This window comes from Oncorhynchus gorbuscha, linkage group LG19, assembly GCF_021184085.1.
Source record: "Oncorhynchus gorbuscha isolate QuinsamMale2020 ecotype Even-year linkage group LG19, OgorEven_v1.0, whole genome shotgun sequence".
Classification (NCBI taxonomy): Eukaryota; Metazoa; Chordata; class Actinopteri; order Salmoniformes; family Salmonidae; genus Oncorhynchus; species Oncorhynchus gorbuscha.
This window is the reverse complement of record NC_060191.1, coordinates 48658853-48683162: the sequence shown is the minus strand read 5'-3', so window position 1 is coordinate 48683162 and position 24310 is coordinate 48658853. Positions and strand designations below refer to the sequence as shown.

Here is a 24310-nt window from a genome sequence, read left to right as displayed (position 1 = left end):
ACCGTTGAAATACATGATAATGATAGGACTGCATCTAATTGCATGTCCAAGAATGGCACAGCGGTCTAAGGCACTACATCTCAGTTTTAGATGCGTCACTACAGACCCAAGTTCGGTTCCAGGCTGTATCACAACCGGCCGTGAGTCATCATTGTAAATAAGATTTTCTTCTTAACTGACTTGCTTAGTTTAATAAAGGTTATATAAGATAGCTTGGAATTATTTTAGAAAAGTTTGATTAGATCAGATGTCAATGTACATGAGTTATTAAAAATCCAAGCCAATTGTTATTTGCTAATTTTCTTTATTCATTTTAATACAAAAGCATACTCACGACCAAAAATAATTAGATTGTTATTTTGTAAAGAGCAACAGACAGGTACCACACAGCCAGGGAAGTAGACTTTAACACTAGAAATGTGCAGAAGAAATTTCATCAGTTCAAGGTAAGAAAGAAAACAGAAGAATAAAACAAACTGACAAACCCTCATTGAGTTAGACAGCCAGCTACACTGAGTTGATCGGGACCATATTTGCACTGTCTTTGCCCCATAGGACCCATTTTTCTCCCCACTAGATGAGAGAGCAGAGACAACCCCACTCAGTGTCAGTGCATCTATGAAATGTTGATGGTCAGAGCCTTCTATTTTTCTACATAGTAAAGAGACAGCTCGATTGGTGGTTTCTTGTGTGCTACTTAGGTGATTCAATGTGCTATCTTGGAAAACACACGTTTTTGTATCAAATTGGAAAGAACATGAAATGGATGTGTAAATGTACAGAATAGCAGTATCATATGTGTGACATCAGTTAAGTGCTGGGAGTCATTTGAAGAGCTTTACAATTAGATTAATTCAGTAGGGAGTGACAGACCTCCAGTTTATTTTATCAAAGCTGAAGACAATGTATAATTTTGTCAATATTACAATTTTTAATTTCCAGAGCATTGAAATTACATTTCTTCATCTTTATGTAAACCCCTTGGTTTGTATGGATGGATTCTGAATGTCTCCAAATGTTGAACATCTAAAGAACAGTCAAATCAGTTTCTCATGCAATTTCTTGAATGTATCAAGAGGTATATTATGACGCAATTAGAACAGAATTGCAGCTGAACTCCAACAATAATTAGTGCCTGTGTGATTAAATCGAAGTAGCATGATTATGATCCATGAAAAAAATAGATGTCGAGGCAGACAAAAGTATTTTTGATCACTCTAAATAATTTAATGTTATTCTATCAGAAATGGCCAGAATCTGTCTTTTGTAAAGGTGTCAACAATTTAAAATGTTCATCAAGCAATGTCTGAAAACTTTCAGGTTCATATCACCACAATTCCATCAAATACTTTTTTTCCCTTTCCTCAACGTCCAGTGAATGAGAAGCATATGAAACAGTTAGTTACACACTAGCATTGAGATATGCTTGTTAACATCATATGGGACAAAATTAATTCACACGAATAAAGCCTTCTCATTTGTTTCTGAAGTACTCTAGAGCACCACTCCATGGCTACTAAGTGTAATGCAAGACAGGACTGACATTCATAGAGGAAGTTGAACCTGAGAAGGAAATGCAGATACACATATTTCAAAAAGGAAACCAATGATATTCCTTTGAAAAACATGAGCAAAAATTAAAAGAAACCAGAAAAACAGTTTAAAACGTTTTGAAAAGCATAAATAGGCACAAATCATACAAAGTTCTATTGTTCCAGCTTTTTAAGAGCATAATAAGAAATTACTGTAACTGCTCTGTCCCCTCTTGGTGGCAGCCTTTTACTTACAATGACAGCAGCTTGTGCAGCCACACAAGTGCAGCACTTCAAAAGGATCAGTTCCAGCATAGTTTCTATTGCTTTAATCACATACATTTAGACACTGCAACAATTTTTAGAAAGACATTTGCAAGGGAGGGTCGTACACAAGCGCACACAAAACACACACCTCGATCAGTCTTCTTTGGTATATTGAAGAAGCCCTTCTCAACCCACTTTTGGTGGTGCTGTATGTGTGTATGCATTCAGACAGACAGCACTGGAAAGTGCACTCAATACTGACAAGGAAACTTTGTTCATACATCGCCTGCTGTTGCCCGATTTACTGTCAACTTGTTGAATGGGTTTACCAAATAATGGAAACATAAGTTTACTATTTTGAAACAAGGAGTTTCTCATATACACACACACACTATACGTTTCTCATACTCACTTCATATGAGCAGATATACAACATTGCTGGCCAAGAATGTTACATGAGAATGGAAGTTTGCATTAGCCATCCCATGGTTTTACTACGGCTTTGTTTACACAGGCAGCCCAATTCTGATCTTTTTGCCACCAATCAGGCCTTTTGCCAATAATTGGACAAAATATCTGAATTTGTCTTTGTGTAAACACAGCCATTGCATATAAAAAAATAAAACATTTGGAAAGTTGTGGCTTACCCAACCTAGTCATTATACTACGAAGCTGCATGTGTCAAATTCATCATGGCCATATCCGATTCCTTCTCTCGGACTACACAAACACACAGAAACAAAAACATACATGCACATATTCTTTCAACGTGGAAAAATAGAAGACTGGACACATCTAACATAAGAGTCCTATATAGGTCTACTGCTCAAGCCATAGTTGTATGTTTCGTATCTGTATTTCCATCAACATTGATCAAATACCTGTCTAAACCCCATAGACAGATTTATTTATACATCTTTTCCACTCATTTTCTATAAAAACAGACATGGCTTAAAGGTAAACAGCGAAATGATGTTGCCACGAGCAACACCGCAGATAATTCAATGAGCGAGCCACTTGACTTTGCTCCCACAGTATCAGCGCATGTGCATGGGTTTCGCTTCAAACTGTTCGAGTGTGGTAGGTACGGGACTAAAACAGTGGGTGAGTTTAGCCTTGTGCTTCACTCTAGGTTGTTGCGGAAATTGATCCACTACACCGTTTACTTTGTGCACCTACATCATATAGCTGACTTTACCTTTAAATTAATGGATAATTGACAGAGCTAAAAATGGCGTCTCCCTCGTTTCCATTTTGCTTTTACAAAAAGATAAATTTTTACTAAAAAAAGGTGTAACAATCAAAAGATTGATTGGAGAGCATACATGAGTCACCGTCTGTTTTTCTGTGATAGAACCAACAGACACAGCAGCAACTCATGATAAAACCATGAAATACAAATACAATTTTGACTGACCATAGGGTCCACTCAAGAGCAAATGTGTGATTGGTGGGGAGGTTTAACAAGACTAAACGCAAGAGAAGGGAGTTTACATTTTGTGGCCCAAAACAGAGAAATCTCTCAATTTTAGTGACTTTAATCTCACAGTAAAAAAAAAAAAAGAGAGAAAGAATCCCCTGAGTTCTGGGACAGGGTGTCAGATGTTATTTGCGAGGCAACATGGGGCCATGATGAAAGCCGTAGTTGCCTCAGTGGCTTTTTCAGGAGTTTTGGAGGTGTTGGGTAAAAAGTGGTCCTTGGGTAGGGAGAACAGTTGGTTGATGTGGAGTGGGATGAACAGTGGATAAGGCTCTGGTAATACAATGTCATGGTCGTCCTTGGTCGCCTTTTCTCACACACACACAGCAGCAGATATCAAGTTTACATTCATTCTGCTTCTTTACCAAAGCTCTTGAGGCTGTAGGCTTTCAGACTGAACATGTTAACATGGATTCTGTATTCTCCTACGCCTGTATATACTAACTCCTGCTCTGTTACTCCTTGAAGTTCCTCTTATAAACTCTATACATAGATATTTCTCTTTGTCTGCCCCTCACCCCTTTTGTTTTCATTGTTGATTTTTAGACAGCTCAGTTCTCGGGTCCACATGCTCATTCAAGAAGATGGCAGTTGTATCACGTCCTCTCCCTTGCAGAAAGTAATGTGGTGTGGAGGGTTTGACGTTAATTAACGTTAACGTCCATGGGTATTTTGTCCTCCAGCTCTAGTGGACCGTCCACAGTGAGATCCTCCACGCTCTTCCCCGACTCCTGAAGCTGCTGCCGCCGCTGAACCTCTGCCTTCAGGTTCTCCAAGTCCTTTTGGCTGCAGAGTGAACGGGTTAGGATACCACAAGGGTTAATGTTGAATTATATTTTTAAGAGATGGAATTCCACAGGGGTCAGTACCGGGTCCTGACAGGTTTCAATTTTCAAAGCAAACTGTAAAAATAAGGTGCTACTTCACTTTACCTGAGGGGTATAAAGATGATGCCGTTGATGATATTGAGCTGCTCTAGAACACTGGCCATACTGGGAGCTGTGAACTGGAAAAAGTGTTGGAACCCAACAAAATTACACACTGTACTATGAATCTAACACCCACAATACATTTGAAAGCATAATCTACAGACACAGGTATGCTATCATCTGGGGACAATAAAAGGCCCTTTCATTTTGTCTTGCAGATAAAAACCCATGTGAAAATATAGCTAGGCCCTAAGCCACGTACCTTGAGTGGCATGATGCTGGCGTTGGAGCCGTTCTTGTAGATCTCGTTCATGGTTCTCTGCAGAGCCACAGCCTGCTGTGTGAGGTACTTCAGATACTCGGAGCTCTCTTTAGTCTTCTCGTGGGCCTCTCCCACCTGAGAGGGGATAGAGGAGAAGAAAGTGAGAAAGAGACCTTAAACTATTATCAGTTGTTGGTAATCTAGCACATATTCTAGCACATATTCTTATTTCAGCAAATGTTCTTAAGCCACTTCTGATGAGAGGACATGTAGAGCGTTGTGTACTGTAGCTGTAACCTGGTTTTTGTAGATGGTGTAGCCCTCCTTTTCCTGCTGGAGCGCAGAGCGGAACTCTGCCTTGCTCTCGTAAACCCTCGCAACCAGATGATGACTGCAGAAGAACATTTGACTTGTATTAAATCAACTGAAGATAATACAAACTAGAGTATAGAACAGCAAATCAGTTATAATACCAAAATTGATGTTCAGTCACTCAAGAAATGACTCTTCCTTGTAGTTACCTGAGGGCTACTTTGAGGGAGCGGGGTCCATGGTATTTGGAGTTGATGGCCAAGGCGTTCTCCAGGAACCTCAGAGACAGGTCGTACTCCATTACTCCATGCAGCACCAGGCCAATGTTACTCTACAGGAGGAGACCCGGGACAACAGGTATAAGGAGAACTGATTTAATAAAGGTCACAAACACACCTCAAAGGGTTACACAAAAATGTTAGATAACTTCAGAGTTAACATTGTGACAAACACTCACAGGATGGATTCAATCAAAAGAAAATAAATGAAATACTGTGGCCCACTCACATCTAGAAGCGCCATTTCGGGGTGGTCCTCCCCACACACCATAAGCATGAGGTAGCGAGCACGGTACAGCAGCTTCAGAGCAGTGGACAGCTGACCATTGGCAAAGCAGTACAGAGCCAAGTGCATCTGGGGAGAGAAAGCAACCAGGGGCATTTAGAAACGGTAAACACAACCTGTTTTAAAAATAAAAAAAAATTCCTGGATACGTACATATTCCTGGATAGTGTTGGGGTGCTCGACGCCCAGTACCCTCTCACTCATCAAGACAGCCTTCTGTTGGTTACTGAGAGCCTGTGGACAGAGAAGACCACAGTCAGGATTGCGTCATTGGAATTGCTGTGGCCATTTGTTGTCATGCGTGAGAGGAATATCAAAATGTGTTTATAATGTCGAGAGCAGCACACCTCATGGTGGTCTCCCATGATGTAGTTGAGGCGAGCCAGCAGACGCAGGCAGGCACAGATCTCTACGTGCATGGCCCCGTACACGTTGTTGAACAGGTTCAGAGCCTCGTTGATCAACTCACAGCCCTCCTTCAGGTAACCTGCACACAGAGACCTTGTTGACAAGTCAGGCTTCCACAATCGTTGTACAGCGCAACAGAAAGTAATGTGAATGGGTTCAGAGAGGACACTGAATGTAAGTTGCATGACACTGAATGTATCTGCATGGTTTGTATGGGGAGGAAGGAAATATTTCTCCTCAACTTTCCTGTGTGTGTGTTGCATGTGTGAGTAGAGTTTAATTTACATATATGTCTCTAGCCCTAGGAGGAACCATGCTGACCCCGCCTAGCAGGACTGGTACCCACCTCACCACACTGGACCTGTAGCAGGTGTGTGTGCGCATGCATGTGAGTTGCATTATAAGTGTATGTAGTGCTGTATGCTGATTGAGGTCTAGTAGCCTCACCTTGCTGGACCTTGGCCTGTCCACTCTGGAAGAAGTGGAAGGCATCGGAGGCCTTGGGGTTGACGTGCTTCACCACAGGGAAGATGTTAAGGATGTCCTCCTCTGTGAAGGCAGGCTTGTGGCGACTGTCAAAGTTATACTCCTTTATCAGGATCTAGAAACGCAGGGAGGCAGAAGACCCAGGAAGAGTGTTAGAAGGGAGGGTTAAAAACATATAATTAAAATACATTTTGAATTACAATTTGACCCCTGGCCCCTACTCCCTAGGCATTTCTGTAGATCTGAAGGTATTGGACAGATGTATACAATATGTTGAACATTGCACCTAGTCGAAATAAGGTTTGATGGCAGTTACCTGGATGCCAGCTTTGATGGAGATTTCTCTGAGCAGGGTGATCTTCTGAAGGCCGTATTTCTCCACTACCTGGTCGGCATTCTCGCTGTAGAAAGATGCATGTTTTTAGGAAAACATACACCAACTTTAACCCAAGCACACTCACCCAGTGCAGGCTGAAGAGGTAGCTTGTTAGCATAATGTGCTAACGTCAAGCCTACTATTGTGCCAAAATCAATCCTAATTCTCACCCACCAGTGCAGGGTGAAGTGGTAGTAGCTCTGGGCCTCAGAGACGATGTTCTTCCACAGCTCACTGGGTGTCAGGCAGGCCCACGCAGTGTTGTCCCCTCCCCCCGGGACACGGTTACGGCGCTTACGGTTCTTGCGGCGCGACACGAGCTCGTCGGCAGGCAAGTGTGCCACGGCATCAAAAGAGGACAGGAAGCAGTTGAGGAAGTGGCTGACAGCGGCGGAGAGGGCCGACAACTCAACACCCTGGGAGACGGAGTACATAGTCTATTGTTCTCATATTTAATCAATTTCAAAGGGAGACAAATACATTCTATGATAAGCAAGTAGGGGTGACAATTCCGTGGTGCAAAATAGCAAAGATCTGTGTGATCATAATTCTACAACAATCATTGCTCGAAAAATAGCGCTCACCTGGAGGTATGTCTTGAAGATATGTTTCGCACATCTGGTGATTAACTCGCTGATACCTATTCTCTACAGAACACATACAAAACAATTTAAGAAAAAGGAAACAAGCTGAATGCAGAGGATTTATTGTCCTGCACTCTGTCCTGCAATGTCTGCAGTAGAAACAACAGAACAGTATAGAAGGTTAGCATTATTAGCATAATGATATCATTGCCCTTCATTATAATTTTCCTCAGTCAGTCTTCAAGATCGAATGGAGGTCAGGCTTACATAGAAGTGCTCCAGCTGTGCCTTGGCTGGGGTCTGGTCCACGAACGCCAGTACGTTGCCTAGGTAACGCACGTTGATGCCCCTTTGGTGCAGCGCCTCGGTCAGCGTGGCTCCATCCATGGGCAGAGCACTGTGGTCCAGACAGTCTTTTACCTGAAGTGAAAAAAGTAAATATTTATTGCATTTTCCTTTTCCAAATGGGCGGTAATTTAGAATGAATAAGATACTGTATTTACGATAGCACAGCTTCGCCATTTGTTCCTCAGTCTTCTCGCTCTTTCACTCAAAACCAGCCCCTTTTCTTGTGTAACCAGCTGTCATATCTGTTCCGCCCGCTAGGGACGTTTTCCTTTATGACGTAATTTGTAATTACGTTATGATTTAAATGTGTAAATCTGTGTGATTAGTTAGGTATTTAGTAAATAAATAATTAAACCCAATTTTGTATGGCTGATTATGTTGTAATATAGTGAAGGTAATGACTGCTTGTGCTTGGTATGATGTTGCTGCCCTGAAACTTACCAGAGACGGAATCTGACAGGACACCATGAAGGCTCCAGCATCCTTCAAGAGCTGCTTCTGTTTCTGAATGTCATCCGCACTGTCCTCAGGGAAACGCACTCCTGTGGGAGAGACATCAGAATTTTGGGGGGGAAGGGGGTGCAATAGTCTTTTATTACGCTTTAGTTTCATGAATGTGAAAATAAGGCAATTCCTGTGAAGTGCTTTGGAGGTAACAGCAATTGATAACAAAAATGATCAACAATTGGTACTGTTCAGCAGAGCCAGCTGCCACACCAAACTTCTCCTAAAAGCGCTACATTTCCCATCATCCACCACCATAAAGTGACAGTTCCAACCTGGAGAGAAGATGTCTGGGTTGAAGCGGATGTCGAAGGAGGTGTTGCTGATGGAACCCACGGCCTTGCAGGCGTTGAGGACCACCTCTCGGCTTTTAGGGTCTTGATGGAAACAGGTCAGGGTGGGGTTGGATAGATCAGGGGAGGAAGAGAGAGAAGTTGAATGAATATCAATATAACAAGTTACCTGGGCAACAAATCAAAATTATATGGTGTAAGTTCCCCAAACATCACTATCATCTTTCCTCAAATTGACTCTTTCCGAGTCACAAACCCTTTGATTAATTGTCACAGTAGCCAATAAGAAATCAAAATGGAGAGATCTGTAGTTATTGGATTGCTATATCCCACACTGCAAGTGATTTTACTGGGGTCCATGCTCACTTAGGAGGCTAAGAACTGGACAGGGACAAATAGCCAGGTGGAGAGATGCAACTAAGACACCAGCATTAAGCCTTTTTAGACACCTCTTCATGAAGATGGCAACATACAGATGGAAAATCACACACACACACACCATTCTAAATGCATGTCTTAGTGAAATTAAAAGAGCCCTCTTCTTTAAATGCATTTTCCCACCGACTGGGTTTCCCCAGCCTCTCTCTACCCTGCAACGGTTTGGACGTACCGATGCCGGATCCGTCTTCCGCGGCTAAAGACTCAGCCAGCTCTTTTGCCTGGGCTAAGCCAGGGATAATATCCTCAGCCTTACCCTCCAGAGGGCTCTCGCACTCCCCGTTCTGAATTGCTGTGGCAAAGGGCACCAACGGCCCATTGGTGGTCACCGTGGGAACCACATCCTCTATAGGGGTTGCCTGGGAGGCATTAGTGGTTGTTGTAGCTGAACTGTCTGTTTCTGTCATTGGCTCTGTCTTGGGGGCTGCTTCTGTGGTGGTGGCTTCTGTTGCTGCTGGCTGAGGGGCATCAGAGGTGGAGGTGGTCTCCGTCTGGACTGCGTCCGAGTTGGCGTCAGTGAGGGTTTCTGTGGAAGTTTCTGAGGACTCGGCCGAGGCATCGGGGGTCTCTGTGGAGGGCAGGGCTGGAACGGCTGCCCCGGGGATGCTATTTTCTGTCAGGGTGGCCAGCTTGCTCTCCTTGTTAGCTTTCTGCTGCATAAGCTGAAGCGCTGCCATCTTCATGAAGAGGAGGTATCTGAGGAGTAGAGTATAGAATCTTTATTATCCCTGAGGGGGTAGGACATAGTCAGTGACGTGAGCATTCAAATCTGAACAGACCCAATCATACACTAAAAATATAATCTGATGACCATCTTGAGGGACGTAACCAGTACCCTATCTAAAGCACACAAACCACCAAGGAAGCCCATAGATAACCACTACAACACAGGTATGTACATGTGAAAGGTAGAGTCTCCATGCTATTCCCACAGCACACAATTAAAACTCCCTAAAGCGCTCTACGGTACCTGTGCTCAACGAAAGCCTCGATGAGCTCCTGACGGAGGCAGGCCAGACGGTGGCGGTGCTGGCGTGGGAAACCCTGTCTCACACTCTCAGGGGAAAGCTCCTCCCCTTCCACAGGCAGGAAGTTCAGGTCGGGGGGGAAGGTCCTCAGAAGGTCCAAGATGTAGTGGCGTCCATCGTTGCCGATTATGCCCTTACACTCAACAGAGGAACACAGCTCCATGGACTCATCCTTCTCATTCAGTACATTGTGTCTCTGGACCTGGGGGTGGGAGAGTCAGTCATTATGACAGAGAATGCGATTACCACAGTATGGCAGGTTTGTGGCATGGCAGTGATAAACGTTGAATGTCTGTAGGCTGGTGCAGTGACAGAAAAACAGTTTAACAAAAGATATTGAAGTTTGCTTACTTTGTAGTGACAAAAAGTCAATTCCAAACAATTAGCAGACTTAAAAATAAAGCATGAAACTGGCATTATCATCATGATAACCTCACCTTGAGTGGTCGACTGGTCTTCTCCAGAAGCTCCAGGTACTTCCCGTGAGACACCACTGTCTTCCCAAAGTCGATAGACCCGTAGATAACGCTCTGCTCCTGCTCCCTCTCCAGAATGCCAGGGATGATCGACTGGGCCGTGACACGGTAACCCCGATAGTCCACCACCACAGTCCCTAGGGTGTACAGCCCCTCCACGTCTACAGCCCCGTAAGCCCGGACACCGTTGAGGTCGTTGGTGGGCGCAGCGTGCGCGGCAGCATCCCCGCCCAGCTCGCGGTAGTGGTCACGTACGTCAAAGCCCAGGGAGAAGAAGATGTTGTTCCAGATGAACATCTGCATACGTGTCTCCTCGCCAGGGTTGATGGCCATCACGTTGCCGTCAATCACCGCCATGGAACCGCGAGTGGCAGCAGCCGCAAAGTCACTGTGGACCTGGAGAGAGGAGGGTTAGAGAGTGAACGTGTAAGGATGTAGAGGATGAAAGCAGCGTAATAGTCTGCACACTACAGGATATAGACGGAAACAGAGAAACGGAACTGAAAGGAGGGTGTTTCAAGGAGGAGAATTGTTGATCAAAGCTCACTAGCGAAAGCAAATAAGAGGGCCAGAGTGCAGGAGACAGAAGACAGGAAAGGAGATTAGCTTCAACTACTGCTGTAGGCTGGCTCACCTTAAAGATGGCCCTCTCCCTCAGCAGGCGATCAGGCAGGTTCTTCCGGGCCAGCTCTCTGGTCGTCTGCAGCTCCTCATTCCAGTCTCGTGTCTGAATAAATAACAGAGACGCAATGTTACACGACAGAGTATTATAGGTGTGTGTACCTGTCCAGGTATGTGTTCCTCGTAGCCCAGACGGGAAGTGTGTGTACCTGTCCAGGTATGTGTTCCTCGTAGCCCAGACGGGAAGTGTGTGTACCTGCCCAGGTATGTGTTCCTCGTAGCCCAGACGGGAAGTGTGTGTACCTGTCCATTTATGTGTTCCTCGTAGCCTAGACGGGAAGTGTGTGTACCTGTCCAGGTATGTGTTCCTCGTAGCCCAGACGGGAAGTGTGTGTACCTGTCCAGGTATGTGTTCCTCGTAGCCTAGACGGGAAGTGTGTGTACCTGTCCAGGTATGTGTTCCTCGTAGCCCAGACCGGAAGTGTGTGTACCTGTCCAAGTATGTGTTCCTCGTAGCCCAGACGGGAAGTGTGTGTACCTGTCCAGGTATGTGTTCCTCGTAGCCCAGACGGGAAGTGTGTGTACCTGTCCATTTATGTGTTCCTCGTAGCCCAGACGGGAGGTGTGTGTACCTGTCCAGGTATGTGTTCCTCGTAGCCCAGACGGGAGGTGTAAGCGTCCTCAGCTCTGACACAGTCCATGGTGTGGTCCACCTGGGGGGCGGTCCAACTGTACACCTGGAAGGGTGTGGCTATCCTCTCAAACGGATGCCGCTGAACCCTGCAGCCAATCAGAAACCCAAATTTGCCAGTGGGAGTATTCCTCAGAAGTAATTACCAGAATTATCAAGAAAAACAACCATGGCAGTCTAATATTGTTAGCTCTGAGAAAATATATATACACACTACCATTCAAAAGTTTGGGGTCAAATAGAAATGTCTTTGATTTCCATGAAAACATACATGAAATGAGTTGCAAAATTAATAGGTTATAAATAATGATTTTTAATTGAAATAACCGTTCTACAGTTAGCAGCAATTACAGCCTTGCACACCTTTGTCCTTCTAGTTGTTAATTTGTTGAGGTAATCTGAAGAGATTTCACCCCATGCTTCCTGAAGCACCTCCCACAAATTGGATTGGCTTGATGGGCACTTCTTACGTACCCTACGGTCAAGTTGTTCCCACAACAGCTCAATAGGGTTGAGATCCAGTGACTGTGCTGGCCACTCCTTTATAGACAGAATACCAGCTGACTGCTCTTCCCTAAATAGTTATTGCGTAGTTTGGAGCTGTGCTTTGGGTCATTGTCGTGTTGTAGGAGGAAATTGGCTCCAATAAAGCACCGTCCACAGGGTATGGCGTTGCAAAATGGAGTGATACCCTTCCTTCTTCAAGATCGCTTTTACCCTGTTAATATCTTCCACCAAAGCCCCCCCAGGCCATCACATTGCCTCCACCATGACAGATGGCGTCAAGCACTCCTCCAGAATATTTTCATTTTTTCTACGTCTCACAAATGTTCCTCTTTGTGATCTGAGTACCTCAAACTTAGATTAGTCTGACCATAACACTATTTTCCCCAATCTTCCTCTATCCAGTGTCTGTTCTTTTGCCCATCTTAATATTTTCTTTTTGTTGGCCAGTCAGATGGATTTCTCTTTGAAACTCTGCCTTGAAGGTCAGCATCCTGGAGTCACCTATTCACTCTTCACTGTTGAGACTGGTGTTTTGCGGGTACTATTTATTGAAGCTGCCAGTTGAGGATTTGTGAGGCGTCTGTTTCTCAAACTAGACACTAACGTACTCTCCTCTTGCAGTGCACTGGGGCCTCCCACTCCTCTTTCTATTCTGGGTAGAGCCAGTTTGCCCTGTTCTGTGAAGGGAGTAGTACGAGATCTTCAGTTTCTTGGCAATTTCTCTCATGGAATAGCCTTCATTTCTCAAAACAAGAATAGACTGACAGTTTTGTTTCTGGCCCTTTTGAGCCTGTAATCAAACCCAAAAATGCTGATGCCCCACATACTCAACTAGTCTAAAGATCAGTTTTATTGCTTCTTTAATTAGCACTACAGTTTTCAGCTGTGTTAACATAATCGCAAAAGGGTTTTCTAATGATCAATTAGCCGTTTAAAATTATAAACTTGGATTAGCTAACACAATGTGCCATTGGTACACCGAAGATGGTTGCTGATAATGTAGATATTCCATTAAATCTGCCATTCCCGGCTACAATAGTAATTTACAACATTAACAATGTCTACGCTGTATTTCTGATCAACTTTAAGTTATTACATTTTTTTGCTTTTCTTTAAAAAACAAGGACATGACCCCAAACAAGTGACCCCAAACCTTTGAACGGTAGTGTAAAATTCTGATATTACTAATAATTGTATGCTTATTAGTGTACAATTATTAGTAATTATGTTTTCCCCCCATTACACAGAACTAATAGTCTGGATAGTGTAGACTACTTACCTTTTCTTCTGCAGGGCAGTGAAGTTCTTCTTGAAGGCAGGGCTTATCTGGCTCAGCAGCTCAACCAACGAGTGGCTGAGGAAGCTGGGGTTAGCTGGCTTGGGGTTGAAGGTGTAGGTGGTCGACCTGGAACACAACACCATGGTCATCGCTCATTATGGTCAACTTTCACCCTTGGACAGTTAACTTTTTCACACCATCTAGCCAAACCTAACCATGCTGGCTCTGATAGTTTCCTTTCACACTTTCCAGTACAGTTCCAGCAACTGGTGGATGCGTAATCATCCCAACACAATACATACAGCTTGGCTCAGTAGCTAGAAAACAGTACGCGGTAATTCTAATGAGAGACAGGGAAAGCCAGACTCACTGGTTGAGGTAGAAGCCACGTGTAGAGGCGGTGATACTGATGTGTCTCTCCTCAACAGTCACCATATACAGGTACATGAGATCACCATGCATCTTCCTGTTGCCAGGGGGGGGGTTCCAGCCACTCATAGTCAGGACCTTCAGGCACTGCATGGGCTACAGAGAGAGGCGGAATCAGATATGGACATTGGAATGTGACTTATGGATATTGGAAAAGGGCCATAGACTGATTACTTAATCTGCACTTTATGGTGGTAAGGATATAATATGACCCAGCCAGCTGATTTATGCTGGTTTCAGTCACTTAAATAATCTTACCCTTTATTTTTCAACCATGTTTACTTATTCTAGAAAAAATGTACTAGTGCCAGGCTTGAGTAAGTCTGGCAAATCACTGTCAGCTATAAAAAAAATTAAAAATGGCTCCTACAAGCAGATCAAAGGTTGGAGCGCAAACCAGTAACTACAAATGGACAAACTCCTTGAAGAATGTGACATTTTTTTAACTGTCAGACAATGTCACTTAGATAAACATGAATCTATATAAATGAAAAGGCATTAGAATGATCATGATTAGCTTGCTGACAACACCAGGTGTGTGGGTTTTGATTCCTGCATGGGCCACAAATATGAAATATGTGTCACTACAAACTGTATGTCTCTTTGGATAAAAGTGTTTGCTAAAATCACCATAATTACTGCCATTATTACCTTCCAGTCCTTGTTCTGTGGCTGGAGAGGCAGCAGGGGGCGTTCTTTACTGCCAGGCAGGATGTGTTCTGGAGGGGTACAGTCTATCTGCTCCAGCTCACTGCCCTTCTTCTTCCGCTTACCACTGTCTACAGAGGAGACGATAAGGTCACAGGTCAGACTAACGCATCTTGACCAAAGATGTTTTATAGCCTGCTGCAGAGCACGCATACAGTGTGGGGAAAAAAGTATTTAGTCAGCCACCAATTGTGCAAGTTCTCCCACTTAAAAAGATGAGGCCTGTAATTTATCATAGGCACACTTCAACTATGACAGACAAAATGAGAAGAAAAAAAATCCAGAAAATCCCATTGTAGGAATTGTAATTTATTTATTTGCAAATTATGGTGGAAAATAAGTATTTGGTTAATAACAAAAGTTTATCTCAATACTTTGTTATATACCCTTTGTTGGCAATGACAGAGGTCAATTTTTCTGTAAGTCTTCACAAGGTTTTCACACACTGTTGCTGCTATTTTGGCCCATTCCTCCATGCAGATCTCCTCTAGAGCAGTGATGTTTTGGGGCTGTTGCTGGGCAACACGGACTTTCAACTCCCTCCAAATATTTTCTATGGGGTTGAGATCTGGAGACGGGCTAGGCCACTCCAGGACCTTGAAATGCTTCTTACAAAGCCACTCCTTCGTTGCCCGGGCGGTGTGTTTGGGATCATTGTCATGCTGAAAAGACCCAGCCAAGTTTCATCTTCAATGCCCTTGCTGATGGTAGGCTTTGTTACTTTGGTCCCAGCTCTCTGCAGGTCATTCACTAGGTTGCTTACCTATTGCAGATTCAGTCTTCCCAGCCTGGTGCAGGTCTACAATTTTGTTTCTGGTGTCCTTTCACAGCTCTTTGGTCTTGGCCATAGTGGAGTTTGGAGTGTGACTGAGGTTGTGGACAGGTGTCTTTTAACAAGTTCAAACAGGTGCCATTAATACAGGTAACGAGTGGAGTACAGAGGAGCCTCTTAAAGAAGAAGTTACAGGTCTGTGAGAGCCAGAAATCATGCTTGTTTGTAGGTGACCAAATACTTGTTTTCCACTATTATTTGCAAATTAATTAATAAAAAATCCTACAATGTGATTTTCTGGATTTTTTTTTCTCATTTTGTCTGTCATAGTTGAAGTGTACCTATGATGAAAATTACAGGCCTCTCATCTTTTTAAGTGGGAGAACTTGCACAATTGGTGGCTGACTAAATACTTTCTTGCCCCACTGTACATACACATTAATATGTAGTACAAAGGTGGCTGGATACCTCAGAATACTGACTGAAATATCACTCACTCCAATTCTCACTGACAGACCCACCCAAACACACACGCAAATAAACAAATGGGTACGCAGACACACACACCTCCCAGGTCCCCGTCAGTGAAGACGCTGAGGAAGGAGAGGGAGTTGCAGTCCACGCCGTTGTAGGCATCAGACGGGTCCAGGCCTTTCAGCAGGTCTCTGATGTGACGCACGTGGATACGGGCTTCGCGCACTGTGTAGGGCTCTGGAGAGAGACAGAGGATAGCCATTTCATTATTATTGAAGCAATCTAGGGACCGTCTTCAGCAGGCCTGGTCAACTTCAGTCCTCGGGGGGCCTGATTGGTGTCACACTTTTGCCCCAGCTAACGCACCTGACTCCAATAATCAACTAATCATGATCTTCAGTTAAAAATGCAATTAGTTTAAATGAGGTATGTTTGCTAAGGATGGGGGGGAAGTGTGACACCAACCAGGCCCCCCGAGGACTGGAGTTGCCCCAGGCCTGGTCTACAGTCGAGGAAACACTCTAGGAAGGGAACTAGGAGTAGATCTTATACCTAAACAATCATTAGGCTTTAAGATCAATAAAGTCTAGGACTAGGGGTTGACTTTAAAACATACCCAAAACACCAAGTCCTACCTTCCACTACTTTGAGCAGGGAGCCCTCCTGCAGGCCCTCGATGGATTTCAGCTCAGCAAAGTTATCCAGCACGTTGCTGTCCAGCTGCAGGGAGAAACAGGTACGATGACAGGTGTCCTCACGGTCCATCAACACCTGGTGGATCTCCTGCACCATCTCCTGGGGTGAAACCTGCGGGAGCGGGCGGGTTTAACATCTTATAGCGATAGAGACTGACAGTGTATGGTTGTACACCTTGTCCCTAACCCTTCAATGTTTGCAGATCTGAATCCTCTGGGTAGGTATAAACAGTGTGCTGGTGGAGCTTCCACTATATTGCTTACACCTTCCAGATCTGTAGACGTCAAAGGATTAGGCGGGTCAAGGGGTAGTGAGCAAATTGGGACCGGCAGTTGGGCTGTCTATGTACCGTACCTGGAGGTCAAAAGGCTCCGTCCCGGGTGCCTGGATCTTCACAGTGAAACCTGTATCCTGAATCACAATCACTTCCTGTTCGTTAGAATCCTCCCCACCGTCTGTGTCACCAGCCCCATCCTGCTTGGACTCCTCCTCCGAAAGATTGTGGGCCCCACCCCCATTCATCACCGCTGTGTCTACACTGTGCCCTGTGATTGAACAGAAGGAGAGACGTTCAACATAGCTTGTTATCTGATTGGACAGATGGGTAGAGAAGGCGTTGCCATGGCAGAGTGACACATATCTAAATTAATAAGGATAATAAGACTACAGTTAGCAAACAAAGTAGTGCATGTTGCCAGATTAGATTACTCCGGAAGGGCATTGTCTACAGTGCCAAGTTGGCGACTTATAGGATCCAAGGAGAACAATAGGATCCAATTAGCACAGAAAACAAGATCTCCAGCTTTGTGGGGCAGAGGTATACAGGTTACCATGGTCTGCTTCTCTCAACCATCACTCAGATTATTGTACAGAACACAAAAGCTAGTGGTTTGCCTGGTGCCTTTGGCCTTCTCCACATGTGGACCTTGGGAGTCTGGTGCCCTAACAAGGAACTTTACTATAAAGTGTGAAAGGAAAATAGAGCTAACCACACAACTCCTCCCCTCATCCTTGTGTATGTAACCATCTCCTCTCCATCTCAACCTCCTTAGGGGCCTCATTGGCACAAGGCCTTGTAACTGTGGAAACCCCCTCTAGCTGTAGCAGTGGTGTTTCCTATTTACCACAGCTTTATATTTAACTAGGCAAGTCAGTTAATAATTGATTCTTATTTACAACGATGGCCTACCAAAAGGCCTCCTGCGGGGACATGGGCTGGGATTAAAAATAAAAAGTTAAAATATAGGACAAAAAACACATCACGACAAGAGAGAACGCAACACTACATAAAGAGAGACCTAAGACAACATAGCAAGGCAGCAACACCACATGGCAGCAGGACAACACGGTACAAACATTATTGGGCACAGACAACAGCAAAGGGCAAGAAGGTGCTGTTAAACATTTTTTTCTATCATAAAAAAGTAGCCAAAATAATATTGTCAAACTCATTTGAATGGTGTGGGTTGGGTTGCCAAGAGGAAAGGCTACATACATAAATATCAGCTAGTGGGGCCTGTGGAAGGGCTGTTTTCTCTCCCAGAGAACTGCAACCAGTGCGCCCTTGTTCAACGTCAAGGGTAACGCAGTGTCAGGGATAACATGTAGAGGGGGTGGTTGGGGGGAGGGTAAACAGCTGGCGTGGTGGTAGGGGGAAATCTACAGTAAAAGAGAGCAGGCAAGAGAAATTTTGAAAAAAAATAGAGAGGGGGGATAGAAATAGAGGGGGAGGGAATGAGGGAGCGAGAAAGAAAGAGACTTGTCATGCTCTGAAAACCAAACACAACAGCCTTGGCCAATAACTGGTCAACGCTACGAGAGAAGACAGACTTCTAAAAAAGAGCAAGGAGAATAGACTTGAACATACAATAGGAGCCAAGGGATAATGTTTCTGTAGGTCAGAAGGGAGGTGAAGGAAGGGATCAACTGTTTTTTTAGGAACAGGTTCAGTGACCTGTGTCTCCAGTGACTGCTCCTCCTGCCTTGTTGTAGAAGCAGACAGATTGATAAGGTTCCATCAGTTACTCTGTCTCTCCCCTTGGGTGTCCTACTTCAGGCCTGATCCAAGGCACTCTTCATCACTCCATTCATTCTTCCATCAATGGCCCAGCTATTGCATTTTCTTAGAGTGGTCACAAACACACAGTGGGAATCCTTTCGGTCATACACGGCCCTCCGCTTTATTCAAGATTCAGTTTTTAGCTCAGCTTGACTGTTTTTGTAACTTGTAATTTAATGAAAACATAAACAGTTTTAGTTTCTCAAGTAAAATTGAGAAGGTAGTGGAAATGCCTGCAAATAATAGTGTATATGAATGCTGGCTGCCAATGATATCCAATCTGCACTGAGAAGGCAAGAGTACAAAAGAGCCAGTACCAAGAGTACAAAGTGCTATACAGCATTATGAAAGCTGAAGCAATCATGTAGCCTAATAATTGCAAAACAGACCCACTTGGCCCTACAGCAGCAGAACAGAGCACGAGGGGGTGAGGTGATAGGGAATGGGGTCCAATATTACACAACCTTCTGCATAACTCAACTTTTAGCCAAACTAAAATTGTTGAGGTTGAGCCTTCATGTCACTGTGTGTAGTGTAGACAGGAGAGATTCATGTTGTTGGTCACAATTCACATATGAAGACGGCAGCAACAAATTACCATTATCACTACAACCTTTTGCCAAAGAGCCAAACCCTTCAGAGCTGCAGTCTATTAGGGCATGAAGATATGGAAGGAAGGGAAATCAAAATCTGCAAACTGCCATACTGGCATTATTCTGCAGACTTCCAGTCTGACCAGCATTCAGTTCAGCATTCAGGCAAATAATAGAAAGGAACGGGCTACAAGAGATCAACAAATAATAGAAAGGAGCGGGCTACAAGAGATCAACAAATAATAGAAAGGAGCGGGCTACAAGAGATCAACAATCATTTAATAATTTCCTCGAGGTGTGAATGTCTTGATCACTACTAACGTTCTTGTTCAATCAAAATGGCAAAAGACTACTAGGCCAACTAATCCAGAGAGCAAACCACTAGTCTCCAAGCTGCCCTGTCTGCTGCCCTGTCTGCTGTAAGCTGTTATATCTCTGATCAAGGTTTACCACAGACTGACCGCGTTTATTGCTTTGATGAATTAATTCACCATCCACTTGACATGGCGGACCTACAGACCATGGGCTCAGGGCAACAAGAAATCGAACAGAGAACATTGGGGGGGGGGGGACACAGAACAAGGGCTTTATTTGTATTTATTTTTTACAAAGCCCAACATAGATAGATTTATTACACCACAAGATGGCAAACCTTATTTTGATAGAAATCAGGGAGGGAAAGTTTTCCTGAAGTCATGCATAAGTCTTTGCAGGGAGTTCTCATAACCAGTCAAATGGCTCCTCTGTCTGAAGCATGTTGATGTGTTTTAGAATGGGTTGTTATATAGGACCTCAGACCTGAGGGGTGTACTACAAAGCAGGATCAAAGATTTAGCCAGCTAACCTTCCTAAATATTCTGATATAACTTTATATTTTTGAGAAAGATCTTGAAATGTGCATGGTCAAAAAAATATTTTTTTCATGAACAAGCAAATCAGTCATTTTGGGTTGCTTATCAAAGTTAGCTGGCTAACTCATTTAATCCTGCTTTGTAGTATACGTCTCTGTGTTGTGATTACGAAGGCCTGAGGTTAGTAAAACTTTACAAGAGATGACATGGGGCTAGAAGGGAGGGTGTGGAGAGTTTGGACAGTGACATGAAGACTATAAAGACCACCTCTTGACACTTGAGGAGCATTTAAGCCTCTTTGGTTACAATCACTAACATACCCCCTCAACCCCCATCAGTCTGCCACGTGCTGTCTGTCACAATACTGTAAGTACTGCAGGATACACAGCTCAGTGTCTTGGTAGTTAGCCAACAGGCTCTAAATTAGGCCTAAGGCATTTATCCAGTCCAGCAGGCTTCTATTAAATGAGAGGTGAGTTGCATTAGAAAGCTGATCAAGGAGGTGATAGCATATTGAAGTGTTGATAAGAATAGGAAAGTGGTTTAGGGGTAAATGATGATTTTGTTGGTAATGATCATTTCTTACCTATGGAGTTGTGAATGAATCTTGTCAATAGCTGACAAACGTTGCCAAAAGACAAAAGCTCTATGATGAACAAACACTTAGTCCATCAACATTAACTTATATTCACTTGAAGGAAGCATGATAGCAGATGTGCTGCACATACAAGGCTCTAGTCTAGGTGTAGGCTAGCCAATTAAAAAGATGCTTCATCGTCCAAAAAATACTGATTGGTACATAAGTGTTGTTTATGTCTCAAAATAATTATCTGCATTAACAAATGCAAATAATTGATTAAACATATCTACAAATACCTGGAATAAAGAGTTGTATTCTGATACAAATGATATGTTAATACACATGTCAGTCATTGGCTGTGACAAAATGAGTCCCTACTATCAATGACTAGGCAAGTCAGTTAAGAACACATTCTTATTTTCAATGACAGCGGGTTAACTGCCTCGTTCAGGGGCAGAACAACAGATTTTCACCTTATCAGCTTGTGGGATTCAAACTTGCAACCTTACAGTTGGGGGCGGCAGGGTAGCCTAGTGGTTAGTAACCGGAAGGTTGCAAGTTCAAACCCCCAAGCTGACAAGGTACAATTCTGTCGTTCTGCCCCTGAACAGGCAGTTAACCCACTGTTCCTAGGCAGTCATTGAAAATAAGAATTTGTTCTTAACTGATTTGCCTGGTTAAATAAAAGGTTCAATAAAAATAAAAACTAGTCCAGCGCTCTAACCATCTGCCTCTCGTTGCACTCCACGAGGAGACTGCCTGTTACACGAATGCAGTAGAAGCAAAGGTAAGTTGCTAGCTAACATTAAACTTATCCTATAAAATAAAAAAATCAATCAATCATAATCACTAGTTAACTACACATGGTTGATGATATTACTAGTTAATCTAGCGTGTCCTGCATTGCATATAATTGATGCGGTGCGTATCGTTGCTCCAATGTGTACCTAACCATGAACATCAATGCCTTTCTTAAAATCAATACACAGAAGTATACATTTTTTTTAACCTGCATATTTAGCTAAATGAAATCCAGGTTAGCAGGCAATATTAACCAGGTGAAATTGTGTCACTTCTCTTGCGTTCATTGCAAGCAGAGTCAGTGTATATGCAACAGTTTGGGCCGCCTAATTTGCCAGAATTGTATGTAATTATGATAGTTTACGGACTCTACCATATTAATGACCGAAGGCTCATATTGCTGTGTGTTATTATGTTATAACTAAGTCTATGATTTGATAGAGCAGTCTGCGCGGTGGTAGGCAGCAGCAGGCTCATAAGCATGCATTCAAACAGCACTTTCGTGCGTTTTGCCAGCAGCTCTTCGTTGTGCGTCAAGCATTGCGCTGTTTATGACTTCAAGCCTATCAACTCCCGAGATTAGGCTCATGTAACCGATGTGAAATGGCTAGCTAGTTAGCGGGGCATCCAATAGTCAACATCCAATAGTCAAAGGTTAATGAAATACAAATGGTATAGAGAGAAATAGTCCTATAATTCCTATAATAACTACAACCTAAAACTTCTTACCTGGGAATATTGAAGACTCGTGTTAAAAGGACCCACCAGCTTTCATATGTTCTCATGTTCTGTGCAAGGAACTTAAACATTAGCTTTCTTACATGGCAAATATTGCACTTTTACTTTCTTCTAACACTTTGTTTGTGCAATATTTAAACCAAATTCAACATGTTTCATTATTTATTTGAGGCTAAATTGATTTTATTGATGCATTATATTAAGTTCAAATAAGTGTTCATTCAGTATTGTTGTAATTGTCATTATTACAAATACATGTATCGGCATTTTTTGGTCCTCCAATAATCGGTATCGGCGTTGAAAAATCATAATCGGTTGACCTCTAGTCTCGACCATCAATACTTTAAATGATGCCATCGGTGGCTAACAATGATTATCGGTTTGTTTAAATGACACTTACCGGCTATATGACTCAGAATGTCTCAAGTACAACCTTCTCTCACCGTGCATGCACCATTACTATTCTCAAAGGGCCAGCTTCCGCTTCCCGGTCGAGGAACAGCCAACCTCTGGTTCTGAACGGGAGGGAGGCCGGGGAGGTATCACGCCAACTAACGGAGACATTGGTGATCTGGTCACTTCGATATTACTAGGTCACAACAATAGCATGCACTTGGACGTTTCTATTAATAGAAAACGGCGTGTGAAATTACTTCACATCGATTAGAACCCCTCTGTTCTCTTAATGTGCAGTTCCACTGAAGGTGACCTTCAGTCAATTCGTTCTTTCAGGCAGGTACATAACAGCTGTGGTCCCATGTGCGTCAGGTGCTCGCACGACACTTAAGATACTGGATACACTTACGACTATTTCTAGAATCACATTTATATCAACAATTTTTCTACAACAAGCCAGCATCGCCGCTGGCTGCGTTGCTACTAGCTAGCCAAGCCTGGCCAGTTAACTATTTCTGAGCTAGCTAACTTTAACTAGCTACATCAAGTCAGCCACACAACAAAGGTTGTGTCTTTGTTTGACATACAGCTAATGAGCTAACTTGCTAGCCGAACAGCTCACCTGTCAACAATGTCCTCATTATCTAAATACTTAAGTTATTTGATTGTTAGCCAAACCCTCGTGATATAGCCAGAGCTAACCACTTAGCGACATGCTAACGTTAGTTTAGCCAACACAACTACTAACGGTAGCTAGTTCAACAGCTCAAACAAGCCTAAAATGGCTGGTGTAGCTAGCTGTCATCGTTTAATTGAGAATTGACTCACTTTGGTTATAGAAAACTGTTTTGAATGCTAAGGCCCATTGCTGCATTTCCAGCTAGTTAGCAGACTAATCAACTCAGTGACAGATGAGATGACTAAGTTACTTTGAATGAACTCTGCATCTGTGCAGTTAGCTTGCTAACATTACTATGTGCACACTTTCATAACTTACAACCGATGCCGCTGCTAGGCTAGTTAACGTTAGTTACCCAGCATTCCGATACCGCTTTAACATTTCGCAGGATAGTCTATCAAACTTGATAAATGCGTAACGTTAGCTAGTTGCTTACCACAAGGGTCCTTGTGTGGTGCCTTGGTAGTCTCTTTGCGGTCTGGCGTCTCTCCTACAAGATCAACTGTGTTAACATTACAGTTGGGTACTGACGCCGGGATGTCATCAGTCTTGCTCACCATTATTTGGCAGCTAGTTAGTCAAAGGTGGCAACAAAAATCCGTTGTTCAAAATTGCTATGTGAATCTGTTAAATGCTCCTTATTTAGCTAGCCAGCTACATGCAGAGGGTACGATCTTACAAAAACAAGTCTACAGAGGAAGGACAGTCAACGCTGAACATGGCAATCACACGTGGTTTCTCCTCCTCCTGACCTCTTTGGGTTCTTTCCCACCCCCCCAAAACACAGATAGAAGAATAAGACAGATATTTCACTGGATGTATAAATGTGAAGCATCCGGTTTGCGTTTTTACTCACTACCAAATATGGTAGTGAGAGGGAGCCTACTGGTGGGCAGTGGGAGAAGATGTAAAGAGATGGATTTTGGCCCACATTTTGCAAATTTTCTCATCAATTAAACATTGGATCTCAATACAGTTTTCTGTTCCCAAAACTAGAATATGCTATGAACAGTATGGACTATGTTTTGTCAACTTTATCCTTTGCAAAAGTTGTAAACAAATACTTTTTAGAAGGAGTGCAAAGGTAAATTTAGTTATTGCACACGCACACACAGAGTAGTTTGGTTCAATATAAACATGTATGTATGT

At 43.4% G+C, this 24310-nt stretch overlaps 1 protein-coding gene across 3 annotated transcripts; it reads right to left on the bottom strand.

Moving 5' to 3' along the window:
* Window positions 1-287: 287 nt before the first annotated feature.
* Window positions 288-23927, bottom strand: LOC124005074 (clustered mitochondria protein homolog). Of its 3 annotated transcripts, none has more exons than XM_046313990.1 (27): window positions 23598-23927; window positions 16819-17009; window positions 16404-16575; window positions 15862-16005; window positions 14466-14593; window positions 13756-13910; window positions 13386-13511; window positions 11541-11688; window positions 10922-11014; window positions 10249-10683; window positions 9754-10013; window positions 8956-9479; window positions 8328-8429; window positions 7990-8090; window positions 7468-7620; window positions 7201-7263; window positions 6791-7032; window positions 6557-6641; window positions 6202-6355; window positions 5694-5833; window positions 5500-5580; window positions 5290-5415; window positions 4992-5113; window positions 4768-4861; window positions 4471-4605; window positions 4212-4285; window positions 288-4065 (listed from the first exon to the last, which is right to left on the bottom strand). In XM_046313990.1, exons 1-27 carry the CDS (start codon window positions 23719-23721, stop codon window positions 3924-3926), a joined length of 4314 nt encoding a protein of 1437 aa, XP_046169946.1. In that variant the 5' UTR covers window positions 23722-23927; the 3' UTR covers window positions 288-3923. The 3 variants fall into 3 exon arrangements, with proteins under 3 accessions (XP_046169946.1, XP_046169947.1, XP_046169948.1); XM_046313991.1 differs by having other exon boundaries at window positions 9040-9479; XM_046313992.1 differs by lacking the exon at window positions 23598-23927 and adding an exon at window positions 22487-22629.
* Between the last annotated feature and the right edge of the window lie 383 nt (window positions 23928-24310).

Bases quoted from the DNA above. Each gene is read 5' to 3' on its own strand.
- LOC124005074 (XM_046313990.1), bottom strand. From the start codon at position 23,721: ATGGTGAGCAAGACTGATGACATCCCGGCGTCAGTACCCAACTGTAAT. The intron at 9,480-9,753 runs GTACCGTAGAGC...TCTACTCCTCAG, and splicing joins GAGGCTTTCGTTGAGCACAG to ATACCTCCTCTTCATGAAGA. The intron at 6,356-6,556 runs GTAACTGCCATC...CTGCGTTTCTAG, and splicing joins CCATCAAAGCTGGCATCCAG to ATCCTGATAAAGGAGTATAA.